Below are 25,186 nucleotides of genomic sequence, written 5' to 3' on the forward strand. Positions count from 1 at the left end.
ACTTACAAGAATCTACTCCCACACCAACATACAAGACACACACACACAAAGTCACACACGCACACACATACACACACACACACACACACACAATGCACTAAATCCTATTAGGCAAATGAGAGCGAGGCAGTGCGGAGCCAGAAAGGCGTTCTGTTTGAGTGCTGTTGCTGTGACAGATCCTTGTATAAATCATGTTTAGTTGTTGTTGTTGTTGTTTAATATACAAATCTCCCATTCAAAGCACGAGGTGGTTGTTAACGAGTTCAAATGCACACACACACACACACACACACACACACACACATATGCAGACACACTCAAGTTTGCATTCGCACACAAAAAGATTTCAGAAAAGCGAATCAGATGGATGTGGGGCCACAAATATACAATCACACACATGCACACACGCATATAAGCACATGCAGGCACACTCTCACAAACACACACACACACTCTGACACACACTTTTGTGAAAGAGAGCGGGATAGAAATGGATGTGAAATGCCATGGGCGTCATTACTGGACTCATATTTCATAATCATGCCGCAATCCATCAGCCCTGCTCAGCTAATGATGACAACACCAACACACACTTGCACACACACACACACACACACACACACACACACACACACACTCAGATCGAAGTAGTAACACACATTCGGGTGTGCGCGCACACACACACACACACACACACTCACACATTAAGAGATACAAGCATTTTCTCTCACATGTTTGAGTACTTCTGCAGAAGCTAGGACAAAGAGAACACATACACTCTGCCACACACACACACACACACACACACACACACACACACACACACACACATACGCAAGCACACACACTGCAGTGAATGAAGATTCTGTTGACAGATTCAAGCAGTAATTGATACCAGTGCACGAAAGCCATTTTTATTTGGCTCAGTCACGAGACAGGAATGATCTAAACTCCCTAGCGCAAACACACACACACACACACACACACACACACACACAAGATATAATGACATATAGAGAGGGTTCTATAGACACACACCACTACAAAAGAATCTCTCTCTCCCCCTCCCAGCAGTAACAGGAGGGATGGTCTTTCTGCTGTTGAGTCCTCCAGGAAGATTGACTGCATTTTAATTGGCTGTCATCACTGAACTTTATTTCGCTGGCGATGACGGGCGGCAGAGCAGGCGAGTGAACGCACGCTGCCGTGGCGACCATTCAGGATGTCACGATTTGAGCAGCGGTTTCGACCGCTCGTACCCCGCACAGCTCATAATTACAGTATGCAACACACGCCTGCATGCGCTTCAGTGAACATACACACACGCAAAGACAGAAACACACCAAACAGATTGGAAGGGTCTGTAGAATAGAATAGAATAGAATAGGACAGAATAGAAATGCCTTACCTTGAAAGAGAAGAAAAGAGAGAAACAGAACAGAGGAGAATAATGAAAAAGGCAGACCCTACCTTAAACAAACGCAGGATGTTGGCCACCATGATGGACACGGAGCTGGCGGCGGCTCCTATCACCCCTACAATTTTATCCGGCTTGGTGAAGATAGGGGGGTCTCCGTTAGCGCAGCGGACGTCGGAGCCGTCCTTCTCTATCAATGCCTGGACGAAGGTCAGGGACTGCTCCAGAGCGTACGTGTCCCGGGAGCAGGTATCCAAGATCCGGGCCCCCAGCGTGATGTTGGGCAGCAGCTCGGGGTCCTTGTTGATGAGGTCGATGGCGAACATCATGGCCTCCAAACGGTGGATGCCCTTCTCCTTCTTCAGTTCCCCGCAGGGCGTGCCGCGGTCCCCCCGTGAGTGGACGGGAAATAATCCACCGAGGATGATGTCCCCATCCAGTCGGATGGAGTGGGCATACTCCGGTGCGGCCTGGGGGTCTGTGGGGATTCTCTGAGGGGAGGTGAGGGGGAGGAGCCAAGTACAAGAAGTAGCGATAAGCAGGAAGATGATAGACGGAGACTGGGAGGAGGCAGAGGGGTTCCACTGGGGCTCCATGATTGCTAGAGGAGTTTAAAGACAAGGCCTTGGCGGGATGGATCTAACAAGGGACTATGGGGTAGGTATTCCACTCAGCCAATCAGAACTGAAGGTGTGCTTTAGGGAACATTGAGGGGTGAACCCTTCCTATTGGATGTGGAAGGGGGTTTGGACCCCAGGGGGTGGAGCTAACCAAGCCCCATGAGTAGATCTTAACCCAGAAGAGGAGGGGCGAGGCAGATAGCACGTGATAGAGAATAAAAAAAAAAAACAGAGTAATCAAGTAGAAATATGGCAGCAATGTACTAGTGATCGAGTTAAGGAGTGGAGCTCTGCTGTAATCCAGAATTCACATTTTCAGTAGAGCCTGTTGGAGACAGAGAGAGAGAGAGAGAGAGAGAGAGAAAGAGAGAGAATATACATATTAATAACCCACCCAACACACTGTAGAATAAATGTATTTGTGTAGGGGGGTGTAGCGGCCTCTAAGTACCTATGTGCACATCAAGCCACTGTAGGGATGTACGGTCCATCTCACAAACACATGTATACACTCACGGACAAGGCAAAAACGCACTCAAGCATGCCAAAAACAAGTCACAAACACACACACTTATGCCCTCATTCACTTTCTTTCACACACACACACACAGACACAAGCAGAGGCATAGTCTTTGTAGCATGTTATTATCGGGAAAATGATGTCTGCCTGTTTGTAATCACCTGTATGCACACACACACACACACACACACAGTCATACGCACGCCCATTCATACACAAACAGTCATCTCATTGCACATCTATTTAGCATATATCTGGAACAGCTGTTAGAATGACAGCACAGAGCCTTGGATGGCTTTGTATTCACATGAAGGCACAGACCTCCGACTACCTGCTGCAGTGGAGGGAGGGAGGGAGGGCAAGGGACAGAAAGACAGAGGGGAGAGAGAGAGAGAGAGACAGAGAAACAAAGAGATCAGGAGAGATGGAGCGATGGGGATTGGAGGTAGAGATAGAGGCGGAAAATAGAGAAACAGAGAAGCGTCATGAGATGGAGGAAAAAACAACAACAGAGCGACATCGGGGAACAGAGGGAGGTGTAGACTGGTGCCTTGAAGGCAGCTGAGTTGCGTCACTCCAACACCTGCTTGCTGTTTCTTGCTGCAGCCAAATAAACACATTACATCCTATACATCCCCACCAACATCCGGAAATCTCCTCCAGGTGGAATTAGTCTGTAAATAAACTTGAGATTTTAATCCCTGCAAGGTTGTTGCTGCATGTCAGCAATACTGATTGTTTCATTGTTAATATGGCATTTGGTGGAAACTTTCAACAGAGCCAGGACTCAATGCATGTTCAGCCCAGGAGGGAATGGAAATAAAAGAAGCCCTAGCAGTGTTAGGTACTCATTTAGATCCTTGAGAAACTGAACCTCGAACCCGAGGAGTAATGGTGCCACGCTCTATTCACTGAGTGACACTCTAAGTAGCCATATCCTTTAAAGTGCCATAATCTATATATTTGTTTCTTCAACTAGGGGCCAGGATAGAAAATTGGTTGTGACAAATTGGTTGGTTCCTACATGACATGAGTACCAATATGCTTTCATTAGCCTGGGTCCCAGGGATTAATTTTCTCATTTGGCTCCCCTGATCCAAAACCCCTGATCTCTTGCGAGACTGTTTATACTCAGGAGGCAATTTGTTCAAATATTGTTCCAAAAAAAAAGTGGATTAAACATGGGCTTATTGTTGTTTTCCCCTCACTTTTTCCCTAAAATACATAGTTAACAAAAGGAACATCCATTATATTTGTTAGCGAGGGATATCCAGCCCTCAAATTACTCCCAGCCGTTACATTTGCCTTTCTTTGTAAAGACTGGAAAATGTGAGAAAATTAACATTAGAATTGGAGCGTCTGAGAATTATACCAAAAATGACATTCATTTCAATACCGTACAATACAGTGCAAGGCTGGTTGGCAAATCACAGCTATTTCCATTGCCGCGTATTATGTCATTTCCAGATATTGGGGCCACTGCTCCAAAATGCCACCCTTTATTACTGGCGTCCTGCTTACCTCAATACACCCAACCTATCCTTTTGAGGTGGCCTATTTCACACAGTCCACCCTATTAATTAGCTTGGAAATTGATTCCATTACTTGACATCATCATCCACAAAAAATAATACCTCAGTACAAACAGGCTGGTGACTAATGAAAGCAAAATGTATCCTAATGTCAGGACAAACAAAAACGCCCACAAGACATTGCAGCCCTGTGTGAATTCCAATGTCATACCCGCACTCGACCTCCTGCTCTCTCATCAAAGTGTGGATACCACCTCGATTATGCTACAGTGGAGTTTTACACCAGTTCCTACTGCATGTACTGGACAATGTCTAGAACTACATCAGTCGATGTTGACCTGGGATCAAATCCTGAACCCCCTGAACCTTCACAACTTCTTCAATGTCTTCCCAATGCTCTTTCTCACCTTGATCATTCAATGTTCCTCAATGTAAAAACAAAACAAGGGGAATAGTCTGTTCACACAGCCACAGCTTTGGTCTGAGAATGTACCATGACATAAGGCATGTAAATTTCACTTTGAAAATATTTAAGAGGCTTTCCTAATGTCACCTGCTTGGGTTGCCTAACAGGTTCCCGGCTTAGATCTCATATCACAGCATGTGCTCTCTCGATGAATCCATTTATAATTCGATTCTGTCCCAATTAATTCATCGGTTTTCTACTCTAAATGGAATTAGGTCAAAGCCACTCATACATTGCCAAGGCCCGCTATGATTAAAAACCCAGCTTTATATAGGTTAGCCAGCTCTGATTCATATGCTAACCCCTATGAATTCTACCCCCTGTAAAATTGTTAATTCAACACTTTTTTCTTTGATTCAGGCTCTACTGGGCAAATTCACAGAGGGGGTTCGAGGGAGGCACCCATCTATTTGTCTTGCCACATGCAAAAGTGTGACTGTAGTACATAACTACAATCATGTTTTGTTTTGTTTTTTTACCATCATCTCCATCTTAAACAGGGAGTCATACCCATGGAAAATGAGGTAATCCAGTTAAGCAATTGTACCCAAAGGCAGAAAAGATAATTTTATGCTTGGGAATGCTCTTTTTTTTTTTTTTTTTTAGCCTGATCCCCTGCCACCATAATGTCTGGGTACAGTCTAATCGAGTCCAGGATAGTTCACAGACTCAGCTTGTCTTGTTAGTTGACCATGGCTGGACGGGGCTCATATTTCATCTTTGCTGCGCTCTTTTTTATGTAGCGCACAATTGATCTTCTCATGGCATCTTACCAAAAAAAAGAAAGCAACCCCATGGACTCGGATTTTAGTTTAGATGGCCTAATGAAAATGGTCACAAAAATCCAGGGCTGGTTTATTCAGTATTTTAAAAACAGTTGCATCCGTATAACCTGTAACTACATCCAAACGTCTCCGGAGGGGAACCAAAAGATCAGATTAGGGTATTGTGGCTCTTTGCTCTGTTACTAAGAAGGAACTAAAGCCCTGAGGTAATTATGAGTTCCATGACTCATTTAGAGAGATGTTCATTTCGAATTGTCATACTTCCAAGGGATGAAGAGTAGTGACACCCTTGTCCACACACACCCTGATATCAATCCATATGTTATCCGTGTTCACATATTATCCAGTGATGTTGGTGATTTCCCTATGCTCTGACCAGAGTCTCTGTCCTTGAATGCAGAGAGCCATATCTCTAGTTAAGGCACAAGATCAAATCTGCTTTACCGAGGGCTTACAAAACAGATTTGTTCCTCTTGTGTGTTGCAGCATGAGATAAGGAGACAGACATCACAAGAAGGAAGGTTTCCAGCCCTGTGATGGTTAGTGGCTCAAAAATGAAGGGGCTGTAACCCGGCTGGCTCATCAGTCTTTCTAATTCACACAAATGGCTCGATGTCTAGGTGAGTGTCTTTGTTTCACTCTTTCTCTTCCCTTCTCTCCTTTTCCTTAGGCTTCCACTTTCACTGCTTCGTTCATTTTGGATGATAGCATCTCTACCTCTCCTCGTCTTCCTCTTCTTCCCCCCTGCTGTCTCCTCTCCTCTCCTCTCCTCTCTTTTCTTTTCCTCTCTTCTCCTTGTGTCTACATTAACCCTCATCTTTTCTCTTATTTCCTTTCTTTCTCTCCATTCTCACTTCACCCTCACCTTTCCTCCTTTCCTTATCCTCCTCCTCTTGCCTACATCATCTCTCCCTTCTACATTCTGTTCTTGTTCCCCACTTTCCGTTCTATCATTTTACTCGGTGGCTCTCCTCTCCTCGCTCCCCTCTCGTCCCTTTTCCTCCCCTACTCATTTACCTTCCTCCTCATTTGTACCATCCTCTGCTCCTCTGCTATCGTCCCTTCCTCTCCTCCTCTCCCAGACTATTCTATCACATTGCCTTCTGCAGGCCTCCTCTTCTCTCCAGGGAGCATGCTGCTCTTTTCAGAAAGTGATAGCTTTTCTGCCTCTCTGTCCTCTCCCCATCCTCTCCTCCTCATTCTCTCTCTCTCTCTCTCTCTCTCTCTCTCTCTCTCTCTCTCTCTCTCTAACTAGCTGTCTCTCTCCACGTCTCTCACCATCTATTGCGGTCGTTCGCTCCCTCACCTCTGTCTTGATTTGTCTTCTTCATACCTACTGTTTTTCTCCACCTCTTCCTTCCATCTCTCCCGTCTCCTATATCTTGCATTATTTCTCTTTCCAGCAGCACCCTGTCTCTCTCACCCTCTCTCTCTCTCTCCACTTCTCTCTTCCCCTCTTTCTCTTGTTCTGGCTCAGCAGAGTGCAGAGGGAATGCAAGACGTTCAGGGCATTTGATTTTGCGAGATCACCGACCGATGAAGCAGACTGTGTGAGATTCCAGAAAGATTTCCAGAACGATTCCGCAAAACATATGCCGTGACTCAAACTGTCATCACCAACCCACCCACCACAGCACCAATTGAAATCTACACTCCCTTATGCACAAACTAACACAACTCAACCCCCCAACCCCCACACACTCCATTGAACTCACCCCCATTATGCCATAAAACCCCATTCTGCATGTGCCATGGACTTACCCAGACTGCAAAAATTACATAGCTTATATTTAAGGGCATATCTTGAGATGCATTTATACAGAAAATGTATCTGTGCATGACGATGACATTTATTCAAAATAGACAATGAATGCATTTTCTGCCTGTTGACATACAGCCTCACTGCAAATGCCTCTGGCCAGCTAAAAATGTATTTCTGCAATTAAATGTCAACTGAAAATATATTTTTGCCATTTCTCTGTATATTTTGAAACACATATCTGAACATATTCTGAGGTGCATGTAATTTTTAGCATGAGTACAAGCACAGTCATATATGATTACATGCATATTAAAACACCCTGGAAAAAAAAAACATGAAATCATGTGTTTGGGAATAAAAGCACAGCCTACAGGTTGAGAGATTACACTATGTTATATCAAAGTCTACGCTCATTAGGCTTTTGTATATAGCAGTGGTTTTATTCTGATTGCGCCCCCAATTAAGACAGTAGGCTAGAAGCCACAGGAAAAAAAAGAACTAGAGCAAATTATATGAAACCCAAGATGATCCTATTGCTTCGTTTTAATGCTCTGTGTAGCCTACCTACTGTGCGCCAATATATGCAAGCACTGTGCAGCCGATAAAACTCAACATATTGAGTTAGAGCATACTGAGTGAAAAGATGTCACTAACCCTTTTCAGTGCGCTGGTATTAATAAGACATTCAGTCCCTTCTCATGGCTCAGTAGCTATTTCCATGCTGTGAAATGCAAATTAAGAGTAAAAATCCCAAAAGAGATCATAATGAGAAAATGAATGGCAAATGAGACAAGAAAAAAAAAAAAAAGAAGATCGGATCCCAGATCCATCACTAGAGGAATTCCAGCAGAGAACCCAAAGCAAAGGCAGGGAGTAGACATCTACAGAGAGGCAAAATTTAACGGGCAAAAATAAGAGATAAGACTAGATGAAACTCCTAGATACCTCAGACAATCAAATCCATCCCGGGGTGGGTGCACGGTGAGGAGGGACCGTCTCTTCCTTGAGCTCTTTGGGGTCCCTGTCGGCCTCAGGCAACTTCCTTGCGAAGCTCAGCAGTTTCCCCCCAAATAGCCCTATCAGTCCTCCTGGATTTTTTCCCCCCACAACAGTAAACGAATTTGAAGAAAATTAGATAATCCTCAAGTCGGATAGGTAGAAGGGAAAATAAATGTTAAAAAGTGCTCCTCCGTGCCAACCAGGGCTGAATATTTGGTCAAAATGCAATTAATATAGTTTTTTTTTAAGGAGACAATAGAGGAAGGCTGCCTAATGAAGTCGATGCCCAAGAATGAGACTCTGATACACAGAGAGAGAGAGGGGAGAGAGAGGGGAGAGAGAGAGAGAGAGAGAGAGAGAGAGAGAGAGAGGAGAGAGAGGGGAGAGGAGAGAGAGAGAGAGAGAGAGAGAGAGAGAGAGAGAGAGCTGAGGAATTCACGGCATTCAGGACCAGAGGATCTGTCATTCATGATCAATAAAGCTGGTAAACCCACCTGATTTTTTGCCATAGTCTTCTCTGAGGTTTCCCCACTGTGCGCGTAAACCCTTCCATAAGCCCGCTCGTGCACCACGGACGCGCGCAGACTCCTATACAGCTCCGGTTGTCGGTGCTGAAAGGGACAGCGCACGACTCTAAAGCCAAATGAATCACAAAAAAATACTCCCACTCTCTCTCTCTCTCTCTCTCTCCCTCTCTCTCTCTCTCTCTCTCTCTCTCTTTCTCCCTCGCTCACTTCCATCCATACATGCAACATATTTATTTCAGGCAGCTGATTTTTCCCTCACGCGCCTGCACCAAATCATAGTCTAATTGCGCCATTGTCGTCCGGCAAAGTCCGTCCAATCTATCAAGTTTATTACAAATCAATCGGATCGATAGTTTCCGCTATAGGGGGCTTTAGTCAGTTATTCCAACACATTAATAAGTCATCAAAATATGCTCACATAGGCGTTGCGCCACATTCTTAATTGCCTGAACCTCAATCCATTTTTACTGCGCCCATTGATTCCCCCTTGTAAAACCATAGCGCCGTGGCTCTATGTGGTGAATCGAATTAAATAAATGAACCGCATCCCATCTGCTGTGTAATAACAATTTGATAAGCTGTGTGGAGTGAGAAACCAGGCAATCGAAACAGACCCGGGTGTTCTCTCATGTGACAATGTGTGAGATGTGCGCAACATGTCCAATTTGTGGTGCTACCGCTGCGGAGCGCTGCAGAGACGCGGAGCAATGCCGCCATCTAGTGGCGGGATTCCTGTAATTGCAAGTGAGGAAGCAGGAAAGGCAGCCGTGAGGTGTCGGCCAGACTTTATCGCCCAAACAAAGATGCAAGGTGTTTCCCTGCGGGGCGCCTGGGTGATTAAATCCTGCTGCTCCCTCCTACATCATAACAGTGAGTGAAGTGTGACTTCATTACTTAATTTTCTCATTCTATTCAATGTATCTTCCTCATGGTAACCAACTCTACACCACCCACCTCTAAAGACGCCCCCCCCCACACACACCCTGTGGTGGAAGGGTTTGCTCCAGCTCTATTCCTCCACACCTGATCCATTTAAGGACCATACACCGTCATGCATGCCCTGTTCAACCAATCAGCATTGACTCTTAGTTGGTTCAGGTGTGGAAGAGTGGAGCTGTAACAAAAAAACGGAGCTGTATAGAAAACAAAAATTTGAGAAAAAAAAAAAAAAAAAAAAAAAAACTTACCATGGAAAAAACTGGTTACCAGTGCATGACTGGTCACTCGCTACAATTAACTGCACAATTTCAACCATATAAACCATATAGGTTTAAAGAGTATATGTCTGCTGTAGTTGCACCATAAGATGCACTACACTGTCACTACACTATGTGGCATGTCACGTTGCCCTTGTAGCATGTCTGGATGCACTGTGAATCTCAACTTCACTCATGTCATTGTGATAAATTGTTGTACGTTCCCAATGTAAGTAAAAATGGGAATGCCTTAATATAAACCAGACATTTCTTTCTGTGAAAGAAAATGAAATACATTCCCTTCAACTGCGGTAAACAAATATGATTGATGGAAACTTGACTGATTTACAAGGACAAAAACAAAGCCGCACAAAGTTCTCCTTAGGGGTTTAAAGCAGTATAGTTTTATTTATTAAGTGGTTGGTTTAACATTCGTGTCACATCTGAAAGGCTTCTCTAACTCTTCTCTGGTTCTCTAGAAGGTGAGCTTAATAAGATGATGATGATGAAAGAAACACCAAGGTTAAAACACAGTCTTAAAGAATCTTTCAAGGTTTGACTCCTGCTCTCTTGGCACATGCCACCAAAAAAAAATGTCCTCCCTCAAAGGAATGAGATCACAAACATAAAACCCAACATGGAACAAAGCAAAATTGTGAATAAAAACGGTGACAGAGCAGTAACTAGTCAGACATATGTTTGAAGCATATGGTCAACCAACAGTAAAGTACAGTCACTAACTACTGTGGGATTCAAAATCTATTCGAACATTTTACTGTGCAGATATAACTAACATTTAAACCATCCATATAGGATGAATCAATATATACACGTTTTCAAGACCTCGTTGCACTAGCGATTTCAGTTAGAAAAATAAAGTTTGGTCTGTCCTTTTTTTTCTGGTTTTGTTCCATTTCATGGCTTTACGCTTCAACAAGATAAATCTACATTTGGTCTACCAGAAGGCCACTGTCTTCCTAAATCCTTTCTTCTTGCCTCTTACAATGTGTCAGTGTTTCTAAGACTACCTTGGGGGGTCTAGCTGTAGTGATCTAACAAGTGTCACTGCCTAAACTTCCAGTAAATGAAAACTTGAAAACTTTCAGTGAAACTAAAGCAGCATTTAGGCTGTAAGTCCGAACAACAAAGATTGCATGAGTAAGGAAAGAAAATGCGTCCACAAAGTTTATGTTAAACCACCCCTACATTTTTTGGTTAATTAAACAAAAAGAGTTCAATGTAAACGATGCAGCATATTGGTTAAGAAATTGAACTATGGGTCTATTACAGCTAACTGGTTTAGCAAATCAGGGCAGGTGCCTTCTACTTTCTTTTGATGTTACTCCTCCTATTTCTGGCAGCCATTGAGTGTCTATCAAAGTGATTTTGATTAGCACCAGCTACACCACAACAGCTAGCTGTGCTGTAGCTGAAAAGTTGGTTTCAATTCAAACCCCTTGCACCACTACGATTTAGGCACTACAGACAGACAGCTGCGTCTCTTATTGCAGTAACGCTACATTCATGCCACTAACGCCCACATTGCTGTTATACTGTCCTATGGCCAGGGTCAGTACTGATGTCTGTAGCACCAACGGTAGGTAGGATTTATGGTAACAGCACTGGGTGACAGATTTCCAATGGGAGATGTCACCCAGAAGTTAACCTACAGCCACATTTTCTAGTCCCAAACAAGGCGACAGTGGTCAACATCAGCCTAAAATGAAGACCTCCAGTGACTGCTTTCTGAGGTTGCTAATGGTGTGTATAATACAGTGACACCTCCAGGGGCATGTCTGTGCAAAAAAAAAAAAAAAGAAAGAAAGAAAGAAAATAAAATACTGTACTATCTTTACTGCACATTGAAATGCAATCTTATCTTTCCTGCATGCTGTAAATTGGACTCTCTCACATTAACACCAGTGAATGGCCATGTTAATGTTAAGCTAATGGGGTCGATTTGGCAAAGAGCTTGTCTGCAATGTCTCACCTGTTGTAGCAGACTTTAGAAAGTGGGACTTATGAGTAATATTACAAAATGCTGCTTATCCATTTTGGGGACAAAACATACCTAAAGTTGATGTGATTTGATATAAATTCTTTCTAATAGAAAGAATAAGTCTGCTTATTTGTTATTTTATCTATATGTCGCTGACTAACCTTTTAAAAATCTTACAGTACAGTTTGGGGCTTTCAGTCATTTTCATTTCATTCAAATGGTACATTTCTCATTTCAAAACAACTCTCCCTGGTTCTACAAAGCTAATAACACTGATGTATCATGTAAACATTAATGAGCAACCCCTATTGTTCCCTTACAGTTTGGATATGACTAGGTTGATGTGCAGACTACACAATTACAACAGGGTATGGTCAAGGTAAAGGATACAGCTGAGCAGTCATCTCACTCTGACTGATGTGCTGTGTTGGTTCAGTGTTTTTTCTTGTATCGTTGGGCCGATTTTAGATCAGCAAACAGCAAATCTACAATCATAATGATTCTGAGTAGGGAAAAAAATCCCACAAATGCTGATAAGGGATAACAGTCTGGATCTTGAGAAGGTCTTGGCGAATGGCTGGCATCACTGCATTTCGGTTCAAACTCTCCGCTTGTGCTTTGCTGGTAAAGGCACACAGACACTGCTCCACACCAAGGAAAAAAGTGCATTATGGGATAAAGGTGCCTGGTTGGTTACAGAGACTGAAAACAGGCCAGCATAGAAAAGGCAGAAAATAATGTGGACAAGTAGGTAAACAGGGATCTCTATCAGAAATTAGAGGTGGCGTTTAAAAAATGATTTTAAAAGCAGAACAAATAATATGGCTTGATCCTTCCCTCATTTTGACCATACCAAGTAATTCTGTATCCACCATAACATTTCAGATTGTATGACCCGCTGCTGGTCTGAGAGGCTACTTCACCCTGTAAGGCAGAAAAATCTTGCAACTAAAGGAAACCAGTGGTGAGTACTCTAGACCATGGTCTGTTTGTATAAAGGATCTTACAACAGGAGTACTGATCTATGGTCTACTTCGCAATATTCATAAAAAGAGAAATTTGATTTTCAGCAAAGATCTGACCTTTGACTCAAGAGGAGAAACTGTTTAAAAAGCAGTACTCCCATTTCCCTGTTCTCATAAAAATAATATGCTACTTTAGAAAACAGAAAAAAAAAAAAAAAAAAAAAAAAAAAAAAAAAACAAGCACGTTTTGCTTGAGATTTAAAATAGGACAGCTCAATTAATTTCACAGGTCATGCGTTCAGTTTTGCCCCCATGTGTCCTGATTTCTCCCCTGTAGCTGTGTATATGGTCCTTGGAAAAGTTGCCACTAAACCCTGGGTAGGCATGATCAGCTCAGATCTTTTGTGCCAAGTTTTTATGGTCATGTGACGAGAACCGTGAATCGAGGTCTGCACTCTTAATTCTGAGAGGATTTCAACATAAAGTCCCAAGATACTTGGAAACAGATGAATAGATAACACATGGTGAGATGGGACTAAGTGGGGGAAAAACACACTAGCATAGTACATAGTGGCATTCTTGCTTGTAGATTCACATCCAAATATACAAAATTAAGACTGTTGGTGAACCAAATCTTTCTGTTTTGTGTTTTTGTTTATCTGTCATGTTGTTAAGTGGGTGGACTTGAATATGTTGAACTGTCTCCCGTCTCAACAAGCTCAGAGGAGGCTGGTAGTGATGCTAACGAGTTAGCTATGCCCCACAAGTGCCTGGAGGGGTTGTGAGTATCAGTGCAGAATTGCTAGTGTCACTTTCTGTTTTCTCTTCCAAAAAAATAACCAACAGTTTGTTTCCAGTCTGCTTCAGTTCTAATCAGTTCAGTTCTGCGATCCAGTTCTAATTGTCTCTCTCTTTCTGGCTTTCACACATACATACACATACATACATACACACATACACACATACACACATACACACACACACACACACACACACACACACACACACACACACACTTCCACAGTCTGCCGTCATCCTTTTGTGAAAGTTTTTTTTTAACCAAGAGCAAAGCAGTACAAATCAGCTGTTTGTATATGGATCTATATTTACATACAGTAGTAGCAGATACTCCTCTATATACTACAGTCTCTCTACGCAAAACAGTGCCTCCATCCAGACAGTTTGTGCACTACCACTGGCTCTGTCTTTGTGAATGTCTTTACAAAACAATGTCGGATTCCAACAATATTTTTGGTCCTTAAGAAAAAGGTGGAATAGCCTTCCTTCATCACTCCTCTCTCTTCAGTTGTTTTGTTCCTTTGTCTCAACTCTCCTGCGTGCTCTCCACTTATCCAGCATTTTTCCAATTGAACGTTGTGATTCTCCTCTTCATCATTGTTACTGGCTTGCTGGTCCTTTATCCCCAGTCAACTGTGGGTAGGGAGAGAGAGAGAGAGAGATTGAGCAATGAAGAGGAGAGAGGACAACAAAAGAAAGAGCAGAAAACAGGAACATGGGCAGGTTGACATGGAAGTGGAGACAGAAGGGAAGAAAGAGGTAATGGATAAGCAGGATACAGGAAAAAAGTGCAACACTGAGAATTAGAGAAGATTTCTAATGAGCAAAGTGACACGGGAAGGAAGAGCCAATACAGAAAGAAACAGAAGGAGAGGAAGCATCTGGTAAAAGGCGCTGAGCGGTCAATTAAAGCCTGCAGAATGACTGATTTCTCATCTCTGCCCGAGGGACTGGCCTCGCACTCACACAAACACAAACACAAACACACCTCTTGGCACAAGGGCTGCTCACATATTAGGAACCAACTCACACATACAGATATAAGCAAACAAATTTACTTAAGAACATAATATGGTGGCAGCAGCCTGGAGAGAGACAGAGAAACACACACACACACACACACACACACACACACACAGAAAAAGAGAGAGAGAGATAGGGAGAGAGAGAGAGGCACTAATGTAGAAATGGTGTTAGAGTAATGTGGGTAAACTCTTACACTGTGCATGGTTCACCAGACCAGGGATTTGGAGCGAGTGCTGACTCCTTTCCTCCTGCGGTGTCCAGCACTGTTGGCTGCTGCATTGCGATGGCTTCGCTTATGGGACTCCAGATACAACTGACAAAATAATTAAGCAACACATAAATATATTTGTATACACAGCAAACAGCAAAGAAAGAAAATGAGAATTGCATATTTTCATCCTTGTATTTTTTATCACTGTATTGCACGTCGAAATTCAACAGCCCCCCTAATTTCTTACAAAGTGAACTACTTTGTGTGAAACTCTAGTTAACAAAACTTTATTCCTCTAGAGGGTAGCTTTGCTGTGGTTCAATTTTCCTTTAATGTGAAGCAACTGGTAGCTTGTGAAAGTCTGCATCAAAGTAAAAAACGTAGCATCAAAGTAGCTAATGTGCATGTGTGAGACAGAGTGGCAGAGAAAAGAGAGCTAAAGCCAGAAACGGTAGAACGAAACTACAGAAAGCTTCTATTGAATGGGATTTATAAGATGGTTACAATTGCACTGTTTCTAAACTGCCACTATGGGATCTGCTAAGTATTCAGAAATATGAAGTTTTATGTCAGTAATGAACTTCTACCTTCTTGGCGAATGCCCGTCCACACTGGTCACAGGCATGGAGGGAGAAGTTCTTGGTCACCCTGACTTCAGTGGAAGTGGACCCGGAGGTGTTGCTGTCCAACTGGGCTTCATGCCGCCGGCCATGCGAGGACTGGTTATTGGATGAGGAGGAGGGGGGGTTGCGGTGTGCATGCTTGTCGCTGCGCCGGGTCAGCGGGGGGCTAACAGGGCGGTGCTGTGGCGTCTGCTGTCTCTCCTGCTTACGGGTGACAGGAGGGGACGGGGTGAATGTTGACGAGGAGGCGAGGTCCTGCTGTTTCCGAGTGACCGGGGTGGGCTGAGGCGCAGGGGAGGCTGCGGCTGATGAGGAGGTTGGGACTGGGGTGGAGGAGGATGAGTGGAGGAGGTCTTGCTTACGAGTGACAGGAGGTGAGGGAGGGGAGGAGGTGGCGGCAGAGTGGCGCCCATTCACTTCCTCCTTGACACTGCTGCTTGTCCTCTTGGTGGGGTTGGAGTTGTTGAGTACCACTTCGGCGAGCCTCTTCACCGCCCTGCTTTCCAGTTTTGGCATGATCTTTGCCAGGTACGCAGACGACTTCTTGTGGACGACGGTCACATGACGCAAGACATCACGTTTGCGGCGCGACTCGTAGCGGCAGAGCGGGCATCGGTAGAACTTAATAAAGATGTCGGTGCCGTCCGTGTGCAGCTCGATGTGCTTGGTGAGGTTCTGTCGTGAGCTGAACTGTCGTTTGCACAGCTTGCAGAAGAGCTGCTTAAAGTCGAAGCCCACCGACAGCTTGGGTGCCTTAATGTTCATGTTCCCACTGTAGACGCTGCCCCCCCGAGCCCCTGATGATGTGGGCAAGGATGTAGTCAGCTTAGGGCTTGGCGGGGCATCCTCCTCCTTGACCTTCATTGCCTTGGTTGCCACAGGCACACTCTTTGTCGTCCCAGTGCTATCACTAGGAGATGAGGCAGGGCTGCTATCAATCTCTTCGTCATCTTCGTCTGAAGGTTCCACAACTTCCTCCTTAACTCGGACACTGTTGCTAGGGGTGGAGTTAGTGCCACTGCTGCTGTTAGGGGTCGGTGCTGTGGTAACGGAAGTTGACATGGCAGAAGACCTACTGTTTTTGAGGCTGTAGATCTTGTGAACAATGCGCATGTGTCTCTTGAGCATGAGCTGGAAAGTTCAGATCAAATTAGCAATCAGTTAATCCATGTGATCCCTTCAGACAGAGAAAATAATAGATTTAAGTTGTAAGTTTTGAGCCAGCAGACCAGCAGAGAAGTTAAAAATAATACTTTACATTGGTTTCAACTTGCATGGAGTATCAAACTCTTTGAAATTTGAGTGTGTCATTTCCCTGTACACATGAGAGACTTACATAGCATCACAGAAGTTAACCATAGCCACTTTCACATATGCCTGTATGAAAGTGTGTCTGGTCAGTTTGCTGGCATGCAGGTCATGTGTGAATGGCACCTGGTTTTGAAATGCCAATAAATCAGCTATGCCAATTTACGGCTCAAGCAGTAACATCACCAGTGATTTTCTATTAATGATCATAAGTGGGAACATATGTGGTCCCAACCTTATAGGGTGCAGTGTAACAAGCACATGCGGCTGTGAATTGTAAAAACAGAGAGATTACCTGATTAGTTTTGGTAAAGACCACAAACAGGAGGTAAAACTGAATCACTGTACACAAAATGTTTTGACCAGGGACTGACAAAAATGTTGAACTGGACATATCAATAAGGGAGCTCCTTGGCATTCAGGTCGACAAAGAATTTAGTCATGCTGCCAGTGCTGCGTGAATGGTAGCATTAAGTGCGAAGAACAGAACATCATGTCTTGTTTGAGAAACAGCAATAGACAACTTTATTGGTAAATTTAATTGGGCAATTTTGTGGTGTTCATGTGTGAAGGGACTCATGACGTATTCAAAATGTTCAAAGACTTTGCTATGATTGTCGAGCTACTGTAACACTCTGGCTCATGGTACTATCCTGTATTCAAAACCCAACCCATATGGCACCAAAGTGAACATTATCTCATAAAAAGTATGACACAAAACCATAATACAAAAGACTATACTGTCCTCCTGTGCCTGTGCTAGGATGAGTTATACAGTAATAATTGCAAGACAGTATCGGTTGTGTATTTTTAGGTGATCAAGTACATTCACACTCCTGATCTAGACTGAGCGTAAATTTTCTTTTGTGGATTCCCCAGAATCAGCTTACAATCAATTTCAGATTATATGCACCAACCAAACAACAGAATAATTTTATACTAACACTGAGACTTCACCAATAGCTAGAACAGCATGAGATGCCAGAAATCAAACAGACTGACCTGAGAGCTGTAGTTCCTTTTACAGAGCAAGCAGCGACAGGAGGCCAGGTTACACTGTGGAGAAGCTGGAGACTGGCTCTGGGGTTTGGCTTGGGTTTGGCTTTGAGTGGTTGTTTTAGAGTTTATAGGGGTGGTCTTCGGGGTGGGCCCACGTGTTGGAGAGGCATTTGCGCTCTTCCTTGGGGGTGTAGCCTCCAGAGAGAGTGGCTGGCCGGGACGTGAGGCGATGTCGGGAGTAATGGTGTCCCTCCGCAACCCACGGTGCACTTCGTCAAAATGGCGACGCACATTGGCCTTAGTAGCAAAAGTTTTGAAGCAAACAGGACAGGATTTCCCAGTGGGTGAGCTCAGAGTCCGCGGTCGACCTTCAGTGACAAGAATAATCACTATTATTGAAAAAGTTGACAACATTAAAGTAAAAACGAATGGTAACTTACTGCAACGGTAATATCATTTTTACTTCTGCAGAGGAGAGCCCCTATATTTCGAAAATTCTGAATTTTGAACCACAGCTAATATTTGAGAACTGAACTACTGTTATATTCCCTACTTGTACATGCAAAACCACAAAGGTATGGCTGTGCAGACTGCCCACACCACTAATGGAAAACTATGACAAACAAGAATATTTCAGGTTATTCCTAAAATTAGTGGACAAAGCCTTGACACTGAGACTGTCCCATTTTACTCTAGGAAATATCTATCCAAGAAATCATGTAACAGCACTTGTACATTACAAAAAGTTAAAATGTGTATTACTTAACAGATTTTGCATTCCCCTAAAAAATTATTTTACCATAAACATTAAACTCACTGCTTTAGGAGAATGAACCCTTTCGGGTATTTTTCTACAATCATTATATCAATCAACCTTATCAACCAATTTATTGAATTATTGAATTAACAAATTAGACTATTTTATACATATCTTGTCATTTTTATTTTGCTATTTTTCTATAAACAAACAAACAAATAAATAAATAAATAAATAACCTACCTTTCACCATGGAGAGAAGGCTTGTGGGAACCGTGCGTGTCTCTGTGTACTTTCGCAGTTCCTCTAGTTTGGTCTGGTGCATCTTGCGGCAGTGGCGTCGGATGCTGCGGCGTGAGTTAAAGTCCTGACCACACAGACAGCAGGAGATTGTCACATCTTCAACCTAGAGGGGAAAGAGTGAGTGAATGAGAGAGAATGACAGAAAACTTTGAATTCAGTCTACACATTGTATGAATGATCAAATCTACCTAAACAAGATTTTTTTTAGTACAGATGCACACCAGGATATTTTCTTCTTAACATCAACATACTGAAGATAAATTACAAGGCTTTCTATATGGATTCAGCAGCACTGAGGTCCAAGTCACTTTATGTATCCAACTAAAAAAAATTAAATAAAACAAATTGAAGATAAGCTTTTGTCACTTAACAAGTTCCCCAATAACTCTCTATGTTTCCTGATAGCATGCTCAATAAGCTAGGGTTGCTAGGCAACAAATACATTTCCCGACAGTAAGCAGGGTTTTGAATGAAACTGCAAAGAGGAGCTGTAGGCGGTATAAACTAACACACAATTCAAATGCATCTGTACATGTAGAGATGCAAATGCATGTATCACTTTCCAACATACAGACCAATATAAGACACTGACAACATATTTAATCATCTAATGGCAACTTTGTATCTGCAGTGGCTGAAAGTGCTGTACTGCACAACAGTGGCTCTCTCTTTGTTCACTGAGACTTTTACAAACACATAAATGGGTGAAAGGTTTTCAACAAAAGAAAGCAACCCAACTTGGAAATGTACATGTGTGTGCATAAATATTTTGCTTGTGCTTTCTGACATGCGCCTATTCACCCACCCCACTTGTGGACTCATCCTCTTCGGGCTGTGGCACCTCCTCCTTAGTCTCCTCCTCTGCCTCCCGTCTCTTCTGTCCCTGTGTATGGCCCTGACCCGGGGTGCTGTGGCTCTCAGACCCTCCTGGCTGGCTGGGCTGGTTGGTCTCCACATCCTCCCCTTCCTCTCCGCCCCACACCATTGGGCTCTGTCTGGCACTATGAATACAGTAGGAGAAACAAGCATTACATGGGTGGCAGTACCCTAAGGCTCAAATCACATGAGCATTTGTGATACTGAAAAACAGTAATGATATCTCATGCAAGTGTGATTACTGATATTGATTGACTAGGACTTCATGAACCCCATTCTGCACAGTAAAAATGAATGAATCAAATCAATCAATAAAAGTAGCCCACTGATGAGAAGGTCAGTGATTGGCTGTTCTGTAACATGGTCTATCAGAGTTCAGTCAGTGAGAAGAAAAAAAAAAAAAAAAAAAAAGCTAGGAGCAAGCTACCTCAGTATTTTTTTTTTTCACTCAAGGCACAAATGTGGCAACAAGTCCTCTCTATTAAGCCACCAAAACAAGCAACCAATACAAGTGACAGGGGTGTTGGCAAGTCATTGAGAGGTGGCTTTGGCACTCATTCAACCCTCAAAAGCTCATTTCAGTTAAAAAAAAAATTATATATATATATTCATGCCTTAAAATGGCTTAGATGTAACTCTACACCTTTGCCTTCATTTAGTATGTGCAGATCTATGAATATGCAAATAGCCTCTGCCTCTATTCAAATCTCCCACCCCTCGGTTGCTCACATACCTGTTCACCTTCAACTCCGCTCATCAAACAAACCCCTGTTTGTTTTCTGTTTTGCTAGCTACTGTATACTACACAATGGCAAGTGGTAATATAGGAATAATTCAGCCATACATGTTTGAAACGAAACTCATCATGAAGAAGGGGAAGAAGAAAGTAATGCTTTGAACACCATAGAGAGTCTCTGGGGAAAAGCATCTAGTATTCTTGGTCAACTACTTTGCATTATGTAACACTGTAACATTATTTTTAGCAAATAATAATCTACAGATATCATGTAGAAATTTCTTCAAGATTTGATAAACAAATAGATTGTGAGATACTGAGGCTATGACTGGTTTACCAGCTTATGTCACAACAGCTTGGTAAACTTAAGTGACATGTGTCAGTCTTGATTTCTGTGAGTGCAACCAGGAAATAGCATTCTGACCACCATGAAGAATAAAGCAATGCTCTATGATAAGCTGAGCACATAGAATATATAATTACTATAGTAGAGGAATTCCTAGCAAAACACATCAAAATTAGAAGAAAAAAAAACACAATTTCAAGCAGAGTGGGTCTTCAAATATTCCATCCACATGTTGGTTTGTTTTCTCACTTTGCCCTCCATGGGCAAATGGGCAAAAATGTTGATTCTGGACCCTGATGCCATGTGTTTCAGTGAGACCTATTTGTTGACAGATGGCACTGACTGGCAGAGCACAGTGCGTGAAAACCCTGCAATCTCGTCAGTCAATAAAAAATCTAACAAGATGAACTTTTGACAGAGCACAGGCACATGTCATACATTTTCAGGCTTCCTCAGTCAATAAAATGTGTATGGACTGCTTCTGTATCCACTCCAAGGCTGTTGCTCTAAAAAAAACAAATGTGTTCCCATTCAGCGTGCACAGTAAAGTATGGGTTAAAAATACACTTTATTTGTTCGATTTTTCCCCCACTCTCACAGCATATTGTAGGTAAGACCAAACATTTGTCTTTAGTGTACATGTAGGTGCACACTGAAAGATTGGAAAAACTGAGTTCAGAGGTTTTGAAGCTCAGTTGCACTGAAGTCCCAAGAAGCACCCAATCCTAAATCTGGAGCAACACAGCTCAGTCAATAAATATCAGAGGAAGCAGACAGCAGGTCAATATTAAGTTTACTCAACAAATTGTGTCTAACATGGGTCCACCAGAAAACACAAACTCAACAGATCAATCTGGATGTTTATATAGGAGGTGGCTTCTAAGAAAAGTTGCTGAATGAAATACACCAAGATACTATTTCCAGACAAAGACAGGTGTAACAGCTATGTGACTACAACTCCACTGTCGCTGGACCACGGCCAAACTGGATGTTCTATGTCTAAGATAATTTATGGCATGACTGATGCAGCATTCTTGCTATTTCTCATCCTAGCTGTACAATTTGTGTGGGTGAAGCATGTAGGATGGCTGTCTGCTGAATGACTCAAGGCTGACTAGTGTTTGAGACCATAAAATTATGGAGAATAAAATTCACATTATCTTTTAAATTCCTCCAACATACATCACACCACCTACCTGGGTGTGTGAGATGGGTATCTAGCCAGCTCCTCCTCTGTGGTCAGGTACTGAAAAACAGCCTTGGTGCTGGTCTGGATGGGCTCCAGTCGAACCACATAGTCCGGCCGGTCCATTCTGGGATAGATGGCATCCAGCAAGTCCTTAATGGCAACACTCTGCCTGTCGTCGCCTGGTGGACCTGAAAGATAAGAACACCACAAAATATGTATTAAGTGTTTTCGTCCAAAGTGCATACATCCATCCATTTTCTAAACTTGCGTATTCCAAATTAGGGTCACGGGAGACTGGAGCCTATCCCAGCATACACTGGATGAAAGGCATGTAAGCACCCTGCCCAGGTTGTCAGTCCAAGTTGCAGTACTCTCTAAGAGGCTGTTCCCACCTGGTATTAACATCTTTCCTGAGAAATCCGAATACAAGCTGGCACCTTGAAGTCCAGGCATAAACAGTAGCAATGCGTCCTGTGCCCTGAGTGATCAGATCTTACGATGCATTCAGAGGTGGTCTGGGACTCATGTCCGCGTTACAAATTTCATGCCCCGGCGTGATTAAACACATTCTTTTACTCTCTTTCTAACATGATACGTGTTTATTTGCATATGGAGTAGGAAATTGAGATCTGAACACAAGTGGGCAGGCAAGACACAAGTGGAGACCCATGTTAATGCCAGGTGTGTACGGACGGACTGACAGCTGTCCACTTGAATTGGGATTTCTCAGGACACTTGTCAATACCAGGTGCAAACAGCCTCTAAAGGATAGTAGGTTTGATCTCAGTTGAGAAATAATTTAAGCCTGAATCTTTTGTACTTTGTGCTGTACTAGATGAGAAATTATGAACTTGTAATGATTATGCCCAAACTGGAAATAAAGCATATGACAGCAAAAGTATGTACATCAATTTCCTGTCAATACTTCAATCTGTAATGACATCATGTTTTTTGGACAGGTTACAGTCTGAGTACGATAAAGATCTATGCTCACACAATACAAAAAAAAAAAAACATTAATAAATATATTTGGGGGATATATTGTTAGTGAACTTGTCCCATGATTTGGCCTGATTCAAGAATCAGGCCAAACTCCAGCCCATAAACTCATTAACTGAATTGAATTCTCAATGTAAGAATCCACTGTGACCATTCAGGTTTTTCACTACCTTTCTGTGTTTGAAAATCATAATGATAACTAAAATTTTCAGGTCCTTTCAGGTCCTGGTTAGAATTATATCTCATGCACAGGCCCCCTATCAGGACTACATTTTGTAAAATAGAGTCTTACAAAGAATACTTTTTGTTCCAATAAACTAAGCAATTAATGCTCAGAAGTGGAAAAAAACAGACACCAATTCAGTAATTTTTCAAAATAACAAAAAGATGCATGTTCAGCCACTGGTTGTTATACACTCCTGATTGTGAAAAATTAAGTCACTGGTGCATGCAACAATTTATTTCTAGCCACATCCAGCTGAAAAGAAAATAATTGTGATGAAAAAATGATCTTTTTTTATAATAGCAATCATTATGTTGGTTAAAACTGTGCAACCCGAAGTGTTAAGATGGATTTTCACCTCCAGTAGGGATATAGAGAAGATGATGAAAGATGAGATGAGAAAATCGGAGTAGAGTCAGTGTGGAGGAGAGGGGAGGAAACGGATAAAGATGGAGAGGAAAGAACACAAGGAGGTGACAAGACGAAAAAGCCATGAGGGAGAAGACCATACAAGAGTAAATGAACAAGTTAAGAGGGAAGGTAGAAGAGACTAGAGGATGAACAAGAAAAACAGAGAGGAGAGAAAACAAGGATCAAATGAGAAAAGTGAAGAGGAGCAGCATGTAGCAAAACAGAAGAGTGCAGAGAAAGAGAAAAAAGGACTCTCCTGCTTCTTGGTGTTTTACTGAAAATCATAAGAACAAGAGGAGACGAAGCAAGGAAGCAGGATGAGAGAGAGAGAGAGAGAGAGAGAGAGAGAGAGAGAGAGAGAGAGAGAGAGAGAGAGAGAGAGAGAGAGCAAGGAGAGAGGAAGACAGACAAGAGGAGAGTGCTTGAGGACCACAGATTAAAAGAAGAGGAGAGCAATTTAGAAAAGGTCTCTGTCTCTTTCTCTCTGAGTCTGTCACTGTTTCTAAAGGAACCCAAGGAGTGGAGAGGAGAGGCAAGGCATATAAGGCAGTACAGTAACAGAGCAAGCACAGTACAAGAGTCTCCTAGGCCTCATCCTTTGCCTGAATCTCCCACCACTTCTATAAGCAGCAAAGAAGAGACATGGAGACATAGCTAATGAGAGCTAGATCAAAGACAGACGCTACAAGATCAAAGTCCATTTCCTTACTGATATGAGAGGAGAGCAAGAGAGAAACTGCACTCCGAGTAGGGAAAAGGATTGATGGATTCAACATGTTAGACTGTGAATGTGTGTGTGTGTGTGTGTGTGAAGGAATCATAGAGGAGTGTGTATCAGACAGAGGAGATGAGAGGGGAATAATGAGTAGGAGACAGATGGCGTAAAAGGGAGGGAAGAGATGAAACTTTGGAGCGACAGATTGTGAAAGTAAAATGTAGAGGACCCTGAGGAGCCTGCGGAGTAATCAGTGATTCTCTGCATGAGTGTGTGTGTGTGGGTGTGTGTGTGTGTGTGTGTGTGTGAGTGTATGTTTACGTGTGTGCATGGTTGCGTGTAAACAAAACTGCCTGCATATAGACCCCTACCTCAGGCGAGATTTGCACCTACTTCAGGGCAGCTTATTAGATAGTAGTCTTTCAGCATACACCAATGCATATATACAGTAGGGTTCAGCTGATACTAATTCCATTTTTAAACTGAAGCTGTCAATATTCAATATTCCGTGCCAAAATTCAATGTCTGTAAATATGAAAATGCTGTATCAAGAAATTACAATTACAATTCACATTTGGCAGACGCTTTTATCCAAAGCAGCGTACATGTGACATTTTTATACATCAAAGATCTATTCAGGAGAGAACGACATAAACTGACATAAAGCTCTGGTTCTGGTCCAAAGGACATAGGTGCTACAGGGCAGTGCAAGGAGGCAATGTATAGAAATAAACAACACAACATAACTGTATTAGATAGATAGACAAATTTACTTTATTGATTCCAAACTGGGAAATTCTTATATTTCTTTTTAAATAATGCTTGAATGAACAAAATGAGCAAGAACAATATTACAAGCTAAAAAGATTAAGGGCAGT

At 42.7% G+C, this 25,186-nt stretch overlaps 2 protein-coding genes across 6 annotated transcripts in view; both read right to left on the bottom strand.

The window, feature by feature from the left end:
- Positions 1–2,013, bottom strand: part of grm8a (glutamate receptor, metabotropic 8a) — a 283,521-nt gene extending 281,508 nt beyond the window's left edge. The window contains exon 1 of one of the 2 annotated variants that reach the window (XM_030046271.1): positions 1,471–2,013. In XM_030046271.1, the coding sequence (XP_029902131.1) occupies positions 1,471–2,013 (543 nt within the window). The remainder of the gene's footprint in view (positions 1–1,470) is intronic. The other variant, XM_030046272.1, reaches the window with a different exon arrangement.
- An 8,192-nt stretch (positions 2,014–10,205) lies between these two features.
- The window catches only part of znf800b (zinc finger protein 800b), a 37,246-nt gene continuing 22,265 nt past the window's right edge, over positions 10,206–25,186 (bottom strand). For all 4 annotated transcript variants that reach the window (XM_030045983.1, XM_030045982.1, XM_030045981.1 and 1 more), the window contains 7 exons: positions 21,968–22,148; positions 19,619–19,814; positions 18,754–18,916; positions 17,757–18,121; positions 15,411–16,577; positions 14,806–14,925; positions 10,206–14,219 (listed from right to left, as the gene is read on the bottom strand). In XM_030045983.1, coding sequence (XP_029901843.1) covers positions 14,818–14,925; positions 15,411–16,577; positions 17,757–18,121; positions 18,754–18,916; positions 19,619–19,814; positions 21,968–22,148 — 2,180 coding nt within the window. In that variant the 3' untranslated portion in view covers positions 10,206–14,219; positions 14,806–14,817. The remainder of the gene's footprint in view (positions 14,220–14,805; positions 14,926–15,410; positions 16,578–17,756; positions 18,122–18,753; positions 18,917–19,618; positions 19,815–21,967; positions 22,149–25,186) is intronic.

Source organism: Myripristis murdjan, chromosome 23, assembly GCF_902150065.1.
Source record: "Myripristis murdjan chromosome 23, fMyrMur1.1, whole genome shotgun sequence".
NCBI lineage: Eukaryota > Metazoa > Chordata > Actinopteri > Holocentriformes > Holocentridae > Myripristis > Myripristis murdjan.